This window comes from Lepus europaeus, chromosome 10, assembly GCF_033115175.1.
Source record: "Lepus europaeus isolate LE1 chromosome 10, mLepTim1.pri, whole genome shotgun sequence".
NCBI lineage: Eukaryota > Metazoa > Chordata > Mammalia > Lagomorpha > Leporidae > Lepus > Lepus europaeus.
In genome coordinates, this window is record NC_084836.1 from 58,675,072 (window position 1) to 58,693,239 (window position 18,168).

At 39.3% G+C, this 18,168-nt stretch overlaps 1 protein-coding gene and 1 pseudogene across 3 annotated transcripts in view; both read right to left on the reverse strand.

Annotated features, from left to right (window-relative positions):
• Window positions 1–18,168, reverse strand: part of MON2 (MON2 homolog, regulator of endosome-to-Golgi trafficking) — a 124,736-nt gene that overhangs the window by 18,121 nt on the left and 88,447 nt on the right. For 2 of the 3 annotated variants that reach the window (XM_062203312.1, XM_062203314.1), the window contains 5 exons: window positions 14,298–14,926; window positions 9,206–9,349; window positions 8,564–8,581; window positions 8,142–8,270; window positions 2,863–3,053 (listed from right to left, as the gene is read on the reverse strand). In XM_062203312.1, coding sequence (XP_062059296.1) covers window positions 2,863–3,053; window positions 8,142–8,270; window positions 8,564–8,581; window positions 9,206–9,349; window positions 14,298–14,926 — 1,111 coding nt within the window. The remainder of the gene's footprint in view (window positions 1–2,862; window positions 3,054–8,141; window positions 8,271–8,563; window positions 8,582–9,205; window positions 9,350–14,297; window positions 14,927–18,168) is intronic. The other variant, XM_062203313.1, reaches the window with a different exon arrangement.
• On the reverse strand, window positions 887–1,007 carry LOC133769316 (U4 spliceosomal RNA; annotated as a pseudogene).

Below are 18,168 nucleotides of genomic sequence, written 5' to 3' on the forward strand. Positions count from 1 at the left end.
ATTACCAACTACTTCGTATCAGGCATTTTACTTTTGGTATTCAAGATCCAAATGTGAACAAGGTAAGTTCATGAATTAGGAAATTTACATTCTAAACTAACTAATCTTGTAGTAGGACCTACAAGAAAAATTTCACATATGTACCCAAATGTGAACCAGAGGCAGGAATTTCACAACCACTACCATCAAAGTATCTTTTGTGTATTCCTAGAGATAAAAGTTTGTATTTTATTATAATTTACAACAAAGGAATGTAAGACCTTAGTGATTGATATTAAAAGAACTGTGATGAAGCTCAAGGGAGCTAAAGATGGGCTGATCACCAATAAAAAACAAAAACCTTATGAGAAATATATTATTAAGGCTCTTTGAATTATACATTAGAAACACTGAACTGAACATTAAAAAGTTTATGGAAGAGAAAAGAGAGTGGCATACAAAACCAAAAACCCAAGAGGCTCATTTTTCTTAATCCTCACAATTTATAAAATCAATAAATTAATCATGCACAAACTAAGTACCTTGATCCTAGAAACCTTAGTAGAGCATATTAGAAATAGGTTAAGCTTTTAAAGATGCTGATGATTGGGGCCAGTGTTGTGGCATAGAAGGTAAAGCTGCCATCTGCAAAGCCAGTATCCCAAATGGGCATAGGTTAGTGTCCTGGCTGCTCCATTTCTGATCCAGCTCCGTGTTAATGGCCTGAGGAAAGCAATGGAAGCTGGCTCAGGTGTTTAGACTCCTGCCTCCCATGTGGCAGACCCAGATGAAGCTCCTGGCATCAGCCTGGCCCAGAACTGGCCATTACAACCATCTGGATGGTGAATCAGTAGATACAAGATGTGTGTATGTGTGTCTCCCTCTCTGTCTGTAACTCTTTTGAAATAAATAAATACATCTTTTAAAAATGTTGATGATTAACAGAATTAGTCTCTACATTTTTCAATTAGCAATAATCGCGCCTCGGATAAACCTCATTGGCTACGATACTGCCACTGCGCAAAGCTAGTCTCCACATTTTTAAGGCAGATAATATTTCTAGTACAAATGAGCCATATAAGATCTTAAATTCCCTAAATTTTTTAAGAGTACAGCGGTAATTTTTAAAAATTCTTTTCATGAGTCTTTATTTAAAATGTCTTCAAACTGAAAAGTACTATTTGTATTTTTGACAGTTTTCTCTATAGCATATTTAAAGAGTGTAAGTTAGTACTCTTCAGTATATTCAAAGTTGGACAACCACCACCACTTCTAATTGAGAAAATTTTCATCATTCTCAAAAGAAGCTCTGTACCCTTTAGCACTTACCCACCATTTCCCCAGTCCTTTTTACCCCTGAGAACTATTAATCTACTTTGTCTCTATGGATTTGCCTATTCTGTATGTACCACATAAATGAGAGTATACAAAATGTGGACGTGGGAGACCCGGAAGAAGCTCCTGGCTCCTGGCTTCAGATCAGCGCAGCTCCATCCATTGCGGACTGTTGGGGAGTGAACCAGCAGATGGAAGACCTCTCTCTCTCTCTCTCCCTCTCTCTGTGCCTCTCCTTCTTTGCTTGTGTAACTCTTTCAAGTAAAATAAATAAATCTTAAAAAAAAAAAAAAATAGAATGCTATCAACACTGGTGCACAAGTTTTTGGATGAACATGTATTTTCCATTCTTTTGAGAAGTACTTAGCGATTTTTTTCAACTTTGGGGTTTTTTTTTTTGTTTTTTTGTTTTTTTGTTTGACAGGCAGAGTGGACAGTGAGAGAGAGAGACAGGGAGAAAAGTCCTCCTTTACTGTTGTTTCACCCTCCAATGGCCGCTGCAGCCGGCGCGCTGCAACCGGTGCACTGCGCTGATCTGAAGCCAGGAGCCAGGTGCCTCTCCTGGTCTCCCAGACGGGTGCAGGACCCAAGGACTTGGGCCATCCTCCACTGCACTCCCGGGTCACAGCAGAGAGCTGGACTTGTTTTCCCTAAACTATTTACTTAGGATAGCCCTCAAGGATGTCCAAAGCCTATCTTTTCTTCTAGTTGACTTTTATTTGTATTTTCTCTTTATTGTACTGCCTCGCCAAAATAGCTTGCAGACCAAAGATTTAGGAAATGTCACAAAGACATAGTTATCCATAGACTCTTAAAGTATATATGCATTACATTAAAGGATTTATAAATTTAGGGACATAAAAGATCTTTATTTTTATAAGATTTATTTATTTGTTTGAAAGCCAGAGTTACAGTAAGAGGAAGCAACAGAGAAAAGAATCTTCCATCAGCTGGTATACTACCAAGATGGCTGCAATGGCCTGGGCGGGGCAGGGCCAAAACCAAGAACCAGGAGCTTCCTTTGGATCTCCCTTGTAGGTGGCAGGGGCACAAGTACTTGGGCCATTTTCTGCTGCTCTTCCCAGGTCATTAGCAGGGAGCTGGATCTGAAGTGGAGCAGCCAGGACAAGGACTCGAATTGCCACCCAAATGGGATGCCCATGCCTGCGCCACAGTGCCAGCCCCAAGATCTTGATTTTCTAAAATTGTTTTATTGTGGTAATTCCAAAAGGAAAAAGGAAAAAAATCATCTTCTGTGTTTCACTAGTTTAAAATCATGATTCTTCAATTATGATGCATTCAAATGGTCTTATATTTAAGATTCCTGCCTTACAACTAAAAACAATGTGAAAAGCAACACTTCTCACTGCTTACAGAAAATTCAAATGGTGGATAAATGCTTAATTGAGTTATATTTTGTGTACCATTTAGCAATCTTAACAGTCAATTACATTAATAGTAAAAGTAAAAACTGTTTTTAGAGCAACTGCACAGATAATATGCCACTTCTTGAAAGGCTATCTTAATTTTAAAAATGAAAGAACTGACCTTTTAGTAAAGAGAAAGTCTTCAAAAGTGTTGGCTAGTTCTGGCCACATACTGTCAAATTTTCCAGAAGAAGCATGCTGCCGGGCAACAGGCAACCCAATAGAAAGAACTTTGAGGAGAGAAGACACTGCTAGTTTCCATGTGCTTTCAGAAGGGCAGGAGTATTTCAAACTGAGAGGAACTCTAAGAGTCTGCAAATAAGACAGTTTAAGATAAATACAATATACATATACTTTTACTGCAAAAAACCACCATAGCAGAGAGAAAAAGTAATAGCACTGATATTTCTCTGACATGGCTTTCAAATCCTACTGCCTAGAAAGATATACTTTTTTTTTTTAAACTTTTATTTAATGAATATAAATTTCCAAAGTACAGCTTATGGATTACAATGGCTTCCCCCCCCCCCCCATAACTTCCCTCCCACCCGCAACCCTCCCCTTTCCCGCTCCCTCTCCCCTTCCATTCACATGAAGATTCATTTTCAATTCTCTTTATATACAGAAGATCAGTTTAGGATATACTTTTAATTTCTGTCTCCATCTTACAAACAATGACACTGCATAAATACTTATTAATCTCAGTTTTTTCATTATAAAAAATAGGATTTTATCTGAAAAGGTAAGAGTAAGACATTTATTGCAGCTTTTCTCAACTTGGTATTATAGAACTAGAAAATTCTGCCACAGTTCTAGCAGAAAGATGATTAGTTTGTGATGAGAATTTCCCATCCCAGAGGTTAGTACTAATATTTTCCACTAATGGTTAGCTAGACCTCTGAAATTCTCTAAATTTTATATTCCACTCTTTTTTTAAAAACATATTTATTTTATTTACTTGAAAGACAGAGTTACAGAGAGAGGTAGAGACAGAAAGAGAGGCCTTCCATCTGCTGGCTCACTCCACAAATAGCCACAAAGGTCAAAGCTGAACTGATCAGAAGCCAGGAGCTTCCTCCAGGTCTCCCACATGGGTGTAGAGGCCCAAGGACCTGGGCCATCCCCTGCTGCTCTCCCAGGCACATTAGCAGGGAGCTATATCTGAAGTGGAGTAGCTGAGACCCGAACCAGCATCCACATGGGATGTCAGCACTGCAGGCTAGGGCTTTTACCTACTGCGCCACAGTACCAGCCCTCTACTTTAATATTTTAATGTGCTTTATTTCCTTTTCCAAATATTTCAGTAAAACACATTATTGAAGATGATGATTTAATCTCAGATCACTGAATGTACAGGAGTACAGCATCTGAGCTACACATCTTAACTAAAATGTTGAGATCTTTTTTCTTTTTCAGTTTTTCTCCTTTTGTTTAGATTTATTCATTCATTTGAAAGTCAGAGCCACAGAGAGGCAGAGGCAGAGAAAGAGAGAGAAAGAGAACGCTCTCCGTCTGTTTACTCCCCAAATGGCCCCAACAGCCAGGGATGGGCCAGGTTGAAGCCAGGAGCCAGGAAGTTCAACCAGGTCTCCCATGTGAGTGAAGGGGCCCAAGTACTTGGGCTGCCTTCTGCTGCTTTCCCAGGCACATTAGCAGGGAGCTGGATGAGAAGTGGAGCAGTCAGGACTCAAACCAGCACCCATATGGGATAATGGTTCTGCAGGCCGCAGCTTTACCTGCTACGCCACAGTGCCAGTCCTGAGACCCATGTTTTTAACTCATCCACTTTGAAAGTAGGTGACTTTTATTCATAAAAAAAGTTAACTTGGTCATCAGAATGGCCTTTTCTGGTCAGATTTCTATCTGACAACCAAAAGACTAACCAAACTATCAGACTAATTAAACTATCACAGTGATCTACTCCAGTGCATAATCATCAGATAATTTGCATTAGAAGAAAATTTCTGCTTTTACATAAAAATTCTACTATGAGAAAGAAAAGAAATAAATCTTTATATTTTAAGAATATAAAAACCTAATATCCTCCACTCAAATTATTAGTGAGTATTCACACTGTGAACATATGAACCATCCCAATTTGCATGAAATGGTTCTCCATTAAAAGATAATGTCTATTCATAATCTATTTATCCCTTTCTCACCTCTCCATCTCCACAAAACCCATATGCTTCGAGAGAAACTACCTCCATTTCCAATATTTGAATTTGGGTAAGGAGAAGTTTAGTTTATCAAGCTAGTCAATATACTCTATTACCCTGGCTAAAATCTACATGAACATAACACACAGACACATTCTTCTCCTACTAGACACACAATCCTTTTCCTGGCCTATAGCTATGACGAGAAACAACAATTAGGAAGTAGAAGTAAGAAATTATCTTTTGAACCAGTGGACCAACCAATCCTAATGCCTCCTTCTCTCTAAATTTTCCAAGTAAGCAAGCCAAAAGATTTCCTTTATTCTTAAAACTGGGTCTCCCAGGCGGGTGCAGGGGCCCAAGGGCTTGGGCCATCTTCTGCTTTCAAAGGCCACAGCAGAGAGCTGGATCGGAAGTTGAGCAGCTGGGACTCTAACCAGCATCCATATGGGATGCTGGCCCTGCAGGTGGTGGCCTTACCTCCTAAACCACATTGCCGGCCCTGAATGTATGTCATTTTCAACCAAAAAAAACTAGATCACACATGGGCCATTTTGAGTTAACACTTTATAACTAAATTTTGGATAAAAGCATGTGTTTACTGCAATTAACATTTTGCTGATATCAAAAGAACATTAAGAACAGATGATTTTTTCAATTTATACCTTTATATGTATGTATATATGTGAGTGTGTGTGTGTATATATATATATATATATATATTCTTTCTCAGACTTATTCCAGATCCTGTGAACTCCTAAAATCGTTATTTCTCAACACTGCTTGAAAATATACTACGATCTTTTATATTGCTGGTTACCAAAAATGCCTCTCTCCCCCTTTATATTTAGAAAACTCTTACTTATTCAAGTGTCATGTCTATTAATTCTTGCCAAAATCCCTATGGTAGTTGAATTACTTTTTTCATTTGTTGTGGAGAACCAACATTTTATTCAGCAGTGACCACTGGGAAAATCTGATTAAATGCTGCACCTCAATGAATTCTCACATAAATGGTATTAGTATTATCCTTCTTAAAATGATTTTATTTATTTGAAAGTCAAAGGTACAGAGAGGCAGAGGGAAAGGCAGAAACAGAGTACTCTTCTATCCACGGGTTCACTCCCTAAATGGCTGCAACGGCCAGGGCTAGACCAGGAGCTTCATCCCTGTCTCCCACATGGGTGCAGGGGCCCAAGCACTTGGGTCATCTTCTGCTGCTTTCCCAGATGCATTAGCAGGGAAATGGATCAAAGTGGAGCAGCCAGGACTCAAACTGGCATCTTTACGAGTTGCCGGCGCTGTAGGTGGCGGCTTAACCAGCACCCCACAATGCTGGCCAGGTATCCTTCTTTCACAGATGAGAAACATTCTCAGATAGGCTCACTAGCTCAAAATCAGAGCAGCAAGCAAACAGCAATGCACTATTGCTTATTCTAACTGAATGCAAGCTTCCTCTACTTTGGGGTCTTTGCTAGCACAGAACGTAATGTATTAGTATTTGTTTTCCTTTTTCTATTTCCTTTATGGAATTACTAAATATAAAATTACCTTATTCATTCTTAGCTCTGTGACATTTAATTAGTATCTGGTAATAGAGGTGCTCTAAAAATATGCTCAATAAATGAAGAAGGGCACGGAGAGTTTTGGTGAGGTGAGTGGTAAAGGGAAGAAGTATTAACAAAGCTAAGAGATGTATGAGTTGCTTCTTATTTATTTGAGAGGCAGAGAGATAGTGAAGAGTGGGAGACTGTACACTCCCATCCACTAGTTCACTCCCCAAATACCCACAATGGCTGGGACTGGGCTAGATGTAGTTTTCCTATTCAGATGGCAGGGACCCAATTGCTTGAACCATCACTGCTGATTCCTAGGATTTACGTCAGCAGGAAACTGTGGTGAGGAGGCCAGGCCAGGTACTGAATCTAGGCACTCTGATATGAGACAAGGGTGTCTCAACCACAAGGCCAACCACCTGCCCCAAGAAAGACTTTAAAAAGGCAAAAGCAATACTATGCTGTAGGGAAGATAATAAATAGAAAAAACTGATAATTTGAAGATTCAGTCTTCTGCAACTTTTAAAAAGCAGTTTCTATAGAGCAATATGGATGTAAGGCAACCCAAAATAGGTTACATGAGTAGTGTCTAAATAAAAGCTGTGAACTATATAAAAGAATTTGGAAGTAAAGAAAAGTTAAAAGAGGATGGCAATTTGGGTAGCAAGTAGAGTTAAAAGAAAGTTCTTGTAGTATGAAAGGGTTAATAAGCTTTGTAGGATAAGGATAAGGTTGCTGAAAAGAAAATGAAATAAAGAATCACCAATAAAGAAGGGTGGAAAGAGGAAAGTAATAAAGTAATAAATATAGTAATATAAATATTATACAAATATTGTTATATATAATTATATATTTATATATTTTATATATAATATACATAATAAATATAGTAATAAATAATAATAAAATAAATAAAGTGAAGTAATAAAGTAAAAAAGTAATAAACAGGAAAGAGGAAATAAAGACGGATGTAAAGAGAGGGATGAATCTTGTAACAGAGAAAAGGCCTTCTTCCTTCAGGGAAGACAGTTCAGAGGACTCACATTTATTCAATAACAACCAAGCTGGAGGAAAGGCAAAATTTAGGTTTATCCTTCAAAACTGACATACAGAGAGGGAGAGAGAGAGAGAGAGAGAGTGCGAACATGCATGTTTCCATCTGTGGTTTACTCTCTATAGGAACTCTACAGCCAGTTCTGGGCTATGCTGAAGTCAGGAGCCAGGAATTCCATCATGGTCTGTCACCCTTGGGTGGCAAGGGTCCATCTTCTACTGCCTTTCCAGGCACATAAGCAATAAATCAGATCAAAAGCCAAGTAGCCGGAACTTGAACTGGCACTCCAACATGGGATGCCTCTAGCTCGTGGTGGCTTAACCCACTGTACTACAACACCAGGCCCCATCAACCTGAAAGTCTGGGAAACACTTTCTTAAAAAACAGAATCCTCATTGTCTCAATATGCAAAATTTAAGAAAATAACTATATTCTTATTTTAAAATATTCTTCATTAAATATTACCTCACACTTCAGAAAGCTAATTTGCTAAATACAATCCATAAATGGAGAAATGTCACAATAAATAATATGCAGTATATTTTGCATTTATTTCAATGATAATATATTAAACAGTAATGAATACAACATTGTCACCATCAAATGAAAGGTAGAAATGAAAAAAAGATACCTTAATAATATTCTGAAGTACTTTCTCATTCACCACTGCTTTATGGCAGGCTGTTTTTTGATATAAATCCACAACTACTTCTAAAGATCTTTCAGCAAATGGTACATAATTCAAGGCTACCCATTCCGCCTAGAAAGTAATATATTCACATAGAGTTAAAAATAAATAGTATTAAATGAAATCATACTTTTCTCAAAGAGAAAGCTTCTTTTTCTTAAAGTTCAGGCCTTGGTTGTAGATCAGATTATATTACATGCAAAGGTTTCAAAGAGATATGTACACCATGAAAAAGTAATTTTCAGCGAGGCAAAAATTAAAACTACTGAAAAAGCACATACAGTATTCTACCAAGAAATGGGAAAAATGTAACTAACTTTATTTGTTGCCAGTAGGTTAGGACAATTTTAGGAAATTTAACTCACCGGTGCAAATAGTTGGATCTATTGTGATTCCATTGTGTTGCAAGACAAATAGAATGAGAAAAGTTAATACATATTGAAACTATTTTTCTGTTGATATAAAATTTTATGTTCAGTGAACAAAATAAGCATTTGCATGCATTTAGAAATTTACTTTTCCTTAAGCCAAAATGCAGTTAAAAGTTGCCATCTATGGCTATAAAAATCTTTTATGTAAAATCCAACTAAATTTCACACCAGCAGTGGAAACTTCTTATTTAGTAGAAATTTCTTCATCTTACATTATAGATATCTATTTTGGAGAAGATTAGGTTTATGGATTTAGAAGCCATTCTGAGTGGGACGGGGCAGCCAAGAAAGGTAGAAAGAAACCTATTTTTCATGAAAAGCTATATTGTAGAGTAACATGAAAGGCCAAACTTTATGAAAGACCGCTTGGGAGAGGAAAGTCAAAAAAAAGAGAAAAGGAACATAGAAATGGTTTCCCAAATAACATTTAAATTCAGTTTAAACTGTTAACAGACACATGTTAAGTTTATCTGTGAATGAAAATTTTATTTTCCTGTAAAATCAAAGGCCATCTCAGGTGGAATTATTTATAAGCCATGAAATCTTACACAGTAAATAAAATTTAGAGTAAATTACCTGATTATATTTTGCATTTGCAATGTGCTTTGTTTCAAGTTGTCCATACTGTGGAGGTTTACAGGAAAATTCTACAAAGGCCAGCAACTGGTCAAATATAGCTGGATACATTATCTGCATGTTTTCTGGTCCAACACATATGGCCTATAAAAGCAAAATATGAACACTAGAATGCATAACTTGAACTCCATTAAGTTCTTTACTGTATATGCATTTGTTTAACCAAAGAGTCTTAAATATTTTATGTAAGTATTGTACCATCTGTTATAAGCTCCGAGATATTTCAACTTAAACAGCCCTAATCTGAAAGTCTGAAATCCCAGACACTCCAAAAACTGCAACTAAGCACAAACATGAAGCCTCAAATGGAAAATTTCACATCTGACCCCAAATGATAAGTTGTAGTCAAAATACAAACACACTACATATAGTATAAAATCACCTCAGACTATGTATATAAGATACACATGAAACATAAATGAATACCCCCAAGCTATTTCATTACATATATGCAAATATTCTGAAACCTGAAAAAATTCAAAATCTGAAACATTTTTGGTTCTAAGCATTTTTTTTTTTTTTTTTGACAGGCAGAGTTAGACAGTGAGAGAGAGAGAGACAGAGAGAAAGGTCTTCCTTTTCCGTTGGTTCATCCCCAAGTGGCCGCTATGGCTGGCATGTTGTGGCCAGTGCACTGCGCTGATCTGAAGCCAGGAGCCAGGTGCTTCCTCCTGGTTTTCCATGCGGGTGCAGGGCCCAAGGACCTGGGTCATCCTCCACTGCACTCCCGGGCCACAGCAGAGAGCTGGACTGGAAGAAGAGCAACCGGGACAGAATCTGACGCCCCAACCGGGACTAGCCTAGTGAGCTGCAGCGCCAGCCGGTTCTAAGCATTTTTAATAAAGAACACTGAAGCTGTATTACTAAATGAAGGGTGGACTAAAACTGTTAATCTGTCAATAAAAAAATTTTTTTAATAAGGTATGATTTACATTTTAACAGACTGGAAAAGGGGCAAGCACTTAAGGAGAAGTCCCAAGCAGTCCCAAGAGTCGACAATCTGATCCTTCGCTCAGTAATACAGGCATCAGACCATTATGAATGCTTCATTGACCAAGATGACATTGGCTTTGATTTAAGGGCTATCAATTCAAGGAAATGACAGCTGATGTCTGCACCTCGCCTGGTCCACTGACTTTAATAAATCATCAAACACACTGAAGCTGGAAAAATAAGTCAATCCTCTATGAAAATTTGTTTCTAAAACAAATGTATATATTAATTTTTAACAGTACCATGTGCATTTAATATCTGTGTATTTGAACATACAGACTTTATTCAAAACAAAAAAGTAAAATATTTTAAACAAACCAGAGATTACTGTGGAAAAAGAGACTGAGTTACCCTAACTGAATCCTTTTATTTCCAGTCAATAAAAAAACAAAAAGCCTATTCAGATACCTAAGAAAGTTAAGAATTACAATTTCCTTGGAAATGTCTTAATAATGACCTTATATATTCTGGCTCTCATTGGTTCTTTATAAAAATTAAACTAACAATACTATTACTGATTTAAAAAGAAAATACTGCAATCTTAAAATGTATCCTGTGGAACCACATTTTTTTTTTTCCATCTAAGAAAAATATTTTATTGGCTTTTCTTTACTGGTCAAAAATCCGTATAAGGTGAAAGATTTATCTAATCTGAAGAGAAGCTAGAGTATAAACATACAAAAAAACTATAAAAACAGAACAGAAAAAAATAAAGAATGTATAAAAAGTATACTTATTTTAAAGACTGATTTATTTTTATGAGAGGCAGAGAATCATATAACCCAGCAGACAGGACGCTCCCATCTGCTGGTTCACTCTTCCAACATCCCCAACAGCCAGAGCTGCAACCAGGAATCACGAACTCAATCCAGGTCTCCCCTGTGAGTGGCAGGAGCTCAACTACATGAGCCATCATCTGCTTCCTCCCAGGATGTACATGAGCAGGAAGCTGTAACTGGAGGCAGAGCCAGAACCTGAACTCAGGCATTCCATTATCAGGGGCAAGTACTTGGCATCAACAGCAGTGTCTTAATGACTTTGCCAAAAGCCTACCTGAAAACTGTGTCTAACTGTGGACACAGTTCAAGATTTTACATAACTCATTTAACAAAAATCAATTCAGTAGCTATCATGTACCAAGGCTTTTGCTAGAGAATTTCATGTAGATAAAATTAACAATAGCTAACATTTACTGAATGTTTACCTTGTGCCAGGCACTAAATACCTTACAGACATACCATCTAGTAGGCAAAAATTTAGATTTATTATTTTTATATTATAGATGAGGAAGCTGAATAAAGGACACAGAGATTAAAAAGTCTGTGCACTGTGGTGTAGTGGGTAAAGCTACCGCCTGCAATGTCAGCATCTCATACGGGCGCCGGTTCGAGTCCCGGCTATTCTACTTCCCATCCAGCTCTTTGCTAAGCTCTGGAAAAGCAGTGGAAGATGGCCCAAGTCCTTGGTCCCCTGCACCTACATGGGAGACCTGGAAGAAGCTCCTGGCTCCTAATTGGTGCAGCTCCAGCAGTTGCGGCCATCTGGGGAGTGAATCAGTGGATGGAAGACCTCCCTCTCTCTTCTCTCTCACTCTCTCTACCTCTCGTTCTCTGTGTAACTCTGACTTCCAAGTAAATAAATAAATCTTAAAAAAAAAAAAAAAAAAAAAAAAAAACTCGTCCAAATTTTGTAGAAAACACGGTCGCATTACCTAACAGCAGAGGGGCACCATTCACACACAGTGTCACAGTATCTCCTGGAGCACACCTTTGCAGCCTTGGTGTTGGAGAAAGGTATGCTATGTAGCCATCTGCCTTTGCCAAGTTTAGCAAAAAATAGACAGATGCTGTCCCCTGACCTTAGAACTTATATACAGCACATACACAAAGATAATCAGATTCCAAGTTTCTCTATGTATGCTAAAACAACTTTTAAAAAAATTAATTTGCACATGTAACAGTCAACTTGATTAGGAACTAGTGATTTGAGAACCAAAAGAAGACTGTGACCTTGAGGCTCCGAAAATACAAGGGTACTGAGGAAGAACACACAGAAGCTCCTCTTTAAAAAGAAAATAGGAAATCAGAAATGAATTATTTCCTTTAGAAGATAAAATAGTTTTTAGACAAATGCTTGGCAGGACAGCTTATTGGTTTAAGGATACAGTCCCAAAATGAAGTAAATTATGCTTGTGAAAAATTTCTCTGATACCTGCAGAAGAAAATACGAAAACACTTGCAGGGGTCAGCACTATGGTGCAACAGGCTAAGCCTCCACCTGTGGCACAGCATCCAATATGAGCTCCGGTTTGTGACCCGGCTGCTCCTCTTCTGATCCATTCTCTGCTTATAGTCTGGGAAAACAGTAGAAGATGGGCCAAGTGCTTGGGCCCCTGCACCTACATGGGAGACCTAGAAGAAGCTCCTAGCTCCTCGCTTCAGATGGGCACAGCTGTAGTCTTACAGCTATCTGGGGAATAAATCAGTGGATGGAAGACCTCTCTCTTGCTTGCTCTCTCTCTCTCTCTCTCTGCCTCTACCTCTCTGTAACTCTGCCTTTCAAATAAATAAATTATTTTTTTAAAAATTTCCATTCATAGTAATTTTCTGGTTAGGTGATATCAAAGACTTATTGAAGATATCACATTTAAAGTTTATGAAACACTTAGGTAATCACACAAGAAATAAAACAATGGCTAGAATGATAATTCAACTGATATAATCAAAAAAGCTGCCTAATTTTCAAGCTGAAGTTATATTTTATTTTCAAAGCTATTGAAAGTTCAGAACAATTTTCTAATAGTTGGGATGAATGATTCCAGTGGATGGAAAATCTCTCTCACTCTCTCTCTACCTCTCTCTGTAACTCTTTCAAATAAATAAAATAAATACATCTCTGCTTAAAATTTTTGTAAGAAAAGTGCTTCTATAGGGGCAGATGCTATGGCGCAGCAAGTTAAAGCCCTGGCCTGAAGCGCTGGCATCCCATAAGGGCGCCGGTTCGAGACCCAGCTGCTCCACTTCCGATTCAGCTCTCTGCTATGGCCTGGGAAAGCAGCAGAAGATGGCCCAAATCCTTGGGCCCTTGAACCTACATGGGAGACCCAGAAGAAGCTCTTGGCTCCTGGCTTTGGATCAGCACAGCTCTGGCCGTTGTGGCCAATTGGGGAGTGAACCATTATGGAAGACCTCTCTCTCTCTCTCTGTAACTCTGACTTTCAGAAAAAAAAGAAAAGGGCTTCTATTAATCCATTCATCCTTTAGAGGCTTCCAATAATTTCAAAACTAAATTTAAGTGCAATTGAGAAAAAAATTAAAATGTAATCCTATTGCTTACTAATTTTATAATCATAAAAGTAATTTATTGTTATTCCAAATATTATATCCTCTCATGAAGAATCAATTGTATTGGCAGGTATTTGATCTATCAGTTAATAGGCCTCCTGGGATACCTGTGTTGCATATTAGAGTGAATATTGGTGAACTGAAAAAAGAGGATGTAGGTAGCTCCTTAAAGTTAACTCAAGGGGCTGGCACTGTGGCTCAGTGGGTTAAAGCCCTGGCCTGAAACACTGGCATCCCATTTGGTACCGGTTCTAGTCCTGGCTGCTTCACTTCTGATCCAGCTCTCTGCTATGGCCTGGGATAGCAGTGGAGGATGGCCCAAGTCCTTGGGACCCTGAACCCATGTGGGAGACCCAGAAGAAGCTCCTGGCTCCTGGCTCCGACTTCAGATCAGCACAACTCCGGCCGTTGTGGCCATCTGGGGTGTGAACCAGAGGATGGAAGACCTCTCATTCTCTCTCTGTAACTCTTTCAAATAAATAAAATAAATCTTAAAAAAAGTTAACTCAAAACATACTTGAATTACCTTTTCAGAAATATCATAAAATCACAATATTATTAAATAATTAGATATTAACACTCTTGTATAAATACAACAATCTTAATGATCCAGAATTTATCCCCCATAACCCATATAGCAAAGTAAAAAACTTCCATATGCATTATTGCTTAGACAGCTATCCAAATAATGTTACCTTTTGGAGAACATCTAAAGCTGTAAGTACTGCTTCCTGTAAACTTGTCAAAACTGCTTCAGTGTAAGATGGAAGAATGAAAGGGGAGGCATCTGAACTTATTGGGACTGAAACAGCACTGTGCAATATTACTCCCAATTTCTGCAAGTCATCCATGTTGAAACCCGTTTTTATGTGTTGGTAGAGAGCTGGAAATATCTGAATTAAAGCTGTAAGAAAAGGTTGACTGGGAATGAAAGTTAGTTTATCAAAAGTTATAGGAGGCTTTGTGCTTTCAGATCCAATTCTATACCACGTATTCCATGCAGCCCACCAGAGATTCAAATCTTCAAGCTCATCAGTAACTACTGGTGGCTCAGAGCTATTGTATCTTCCAAGTCTTTCTCCAATGGAATCTGTTCTTACAAATGGTCTGCTCATGCCAGGGCCTGATATGGACCCTATCAGGACAGGCACAGGCACATTAACAACAGGCGGTGTCTCAGGTTTATCTGAGTCTCGAACAGGAGATACAATCTGTAAAATTTCCTGGAAGCTCTTCAGAGCAGCCAGAGATACTTCATTGTTTTTACTGAGTGCTGCCGATTGTATATGGTCAAGAAGAACATCCCAGGCTCTTGAAAAATCTCCTATATTAGAAAGGAAAAAATAAAATGTTAGCATAAAAGTGATCAAAACTTCTCTTAATGCTGGACAATTTAAAGTACATTTGCTTCATTTTTCTGCTTAAATTCCCACAGAACTAGAAAAAAATAAAAACCTATGACTGAGGGCCAGCATTGTGGCATAGTGAGTAAAGTGCCACCTGAGACTCCGGCAAACCATATGAGCACCAGTTCGAATCCTGGATGAGGCTCTGGATGAGGCTCTGGGCTCCAGACTTCAGCCTGGCCCAGCCCTAGCCATTGCAGCCATCTGGAAGAGTGAGCCATGGGATGGAAGCTTGTTCTAATTTTCTATATTTTCCTCTCTTGAATTCTGACTTACAAACAAATCATTAAAAAAATAAAAATTAAAATCCATGACTGAAACTAATTATTCAGTAATATCTTCAGTCTATCCACCTAACATTATCAATAATTAAATAAGACATTTTATTTTTTTAAATTTGAATGTGTATGTGAGACAGAGATTGACTGATCAATCGATGTCCCATTTCTGGTTCACTCCCCAAATGGCCACAACACCTAGGTCTGGACAAGGCCAAGGTCAGAGCTGGGAACTCCCACATGGGTGGCAGGGTCCCTGATATTTGGGTCATCATCTGCTGCCTTCCCTGGTGAATCAGCAGGGAGATGGATCTGAAGCAGGGTACTCAGGAGCCAAATCAGCACTCTGATACGGGATGCTGGTGGCTGTTTGGGGCTGGAACTGTGGCGTAGTGGGTATCCCATTAGGGCCCCGGTTCGAGTCCTGGCTGCTCCACTTCCCATACAGCTCTCTGCTATGGCCTGGGATGGCAGTAGAAAATGGCCCAAGTCCTTGGGCCCCTGCACCCATGTGGGAGACCCAGAAGAAACTCCTGGTTCTTGGCTTCAGATTGGTCCTGCGTTGGCAGTTGCAGCCATCTGGGGATTGAACCAGCAGATGGAAGACCTCTCTCTCTCTCTCTGCCTCTGCTTCTGCCTCTCTGTAACTCTGCCTTTCAAATAAATAAACAAATCTTTTTTTTTTTTTTTTAAAAAAAGGAGCTGTTTAATCCACTTAGCCACAGTGCTGGACCTGTCATTTTCATTCTTAATCACTGAAAATCATGCAAAGCTGTAAATAATATGATACATGTTTCTATAGGAATTAATATTTAAAATAGACTGATAAAACCTTTGATTTACATACAATTTTATAGCTGCAAAATTTTCTTAAACTTTTTAAATTTGAAACGTGATAGAGAGTCTGGATCCAAAAGGCTTCCATAGCCAAGGCAGAGCATGTCAAGTGCCTTGGGTGACCACTGATGTCATACATAAGAGTGTTATTTATTAAATAAACAAGAGTCACCGTGCACTAACTTCCCATGCAGGAATTCTGTCCCCAAAGAGTTGTATCATGAGACTTAATAATAATAGTATGCCTCGTAAGTTAAAGTTATGTCTAAGAGCTCACAAGAGATGTACCATTCTTGGATTCTTCTTTAAAGACAATTAAGTTTCTAAAAGGAAAGAAGGGAGAGGAAGGAAGGGAAAAGAGGAAGGGAAAAAAAAAGGAAAATCACCTTCGTGAAGTAATTACAGAATAGCCCTTGTCTAGACTGTTGAGGAAAAATTCTCTTAGTTTTCATATTCAATTCTTTCTTTTACTTTCTTTGTTTCTTTTTCTTTCTTGGATTAAACAGGAGAGGGAGGAGGAAGTAGAGAGGGAAGTGGCTGGGAGGGTGGGTATCATTGGAAGAATTACTATGTTCCTAATGTTGTATTTATGACATACACACAAATAAAAAAAAAAAAAAGAAAAAAAAGCAGAAATAAATCACAGGACTAGTAGAATTTTCCAATACCCTGAAACTGCCCATCTCTAAACAACTATTCAGGAGCATTATTTTGGAGTCCATATAAATGTAGCAGCCAAAGTCTGGACTGTTGTTAAGTAGATCAGGAATCATCTCACTCATGTAACGAGAATCGCAGTTGTATAGTTGTATGTGTTTCAAGCTTAGAATTCATGAACTTAATTTTTCTGCAATAAATTCAGTGATTTTTGGTTAAAAAAAAAAAAAAGGTGGTGGGGTAGGGAAGAAGAAACAACTCTCGCTTGTTGGATCATTTCCCAAATGCCTGAAGAGCCAAGACTAGGCCAGGCTGAAGCCAGGAGCTGGGAACACAATGCAGGTCTCCCATATGGGTGGCAGGGACCCAAATTACTTGAGCCACCAGGAAAATACAGATTGTAAGTAAATTGTAAGTTAAAAGTATTCTAACAGCCGGCGCCGTGGCTCAACAGGCTAATCCTCCACCTGTGGCGCCGGCACACAGGGTTCTAGTCCCGGTCGGGGCGCCGGATTCTGTCCTGGTTGCCCCTCTTCCAGGCCAGCTCTCTGCTGTGGCCCAGGAGTGCAGTGGAGGATGGCCCAAGTGCTTGGGCCCTGCACCCCATGGGAGACCAGGAGAAGCACCTGGCTCCTGGCTTCGGATCAGCGCGGTGCGCCGGCCGCGGAGGCCATTGGAGGGTGAACCAACGGCAAAGGAAGACCTTTCTCTCTGTCTCTCTCTCACTGTCCACTCTGCCTGTCAAAAATAAAAATAAATAAATAAATAAATAAATAAAGGTATTCTAACAAATTCTATTTTAGAGCCCAGTGCTGTGGCATACAGGGTGAAGCTGCCGCCTGCAGTGCTAGCATCCCACATGGGCCCCAGTTTGAGTCCCGGCTTCTCCACTTCCAATCCAGTGCTCTGCTAAGGCCTGGGAAAGCAGTAGAAGATAGCCCAAGTCCTTGGGCTCCTGCACCCGCATGAGAGACCTTGAGGAAGCTCCTGGCTCTTGGCTTTGGAATGGCCCAGCTCCAGCCATTACGGTCATTTGGGGAGTGAACCAGCAGATGGAGGACCTCTTATACTCTGTGCTTCTGCCTCTCTGTAACTCTGCCTTCTTTTTTTTTTTTTTAAGATTTTTTTTTTTTTTTTTTTTTTTGACAGGCAGAGTGGACAGTGAGAGAGAGAGACAGAGAGAGAGAAAGGTCTTCCTTTGCCGTTGGTTCACCCTCCAATGGCCGCTGTGGCCAGCGCACTGCAGCCAGCACACCATGCTGATCCAAAGCCAGGAGCCAGGTGCTTCTCCTGGTCTCCCATGCGGGTGCAGGGCCCAAGCACTTGGGCCATCCTCCACTGCCTTCCTGGGCCACAGCAGAGAGCTGGACTGGAAGAGGAGCAACTGG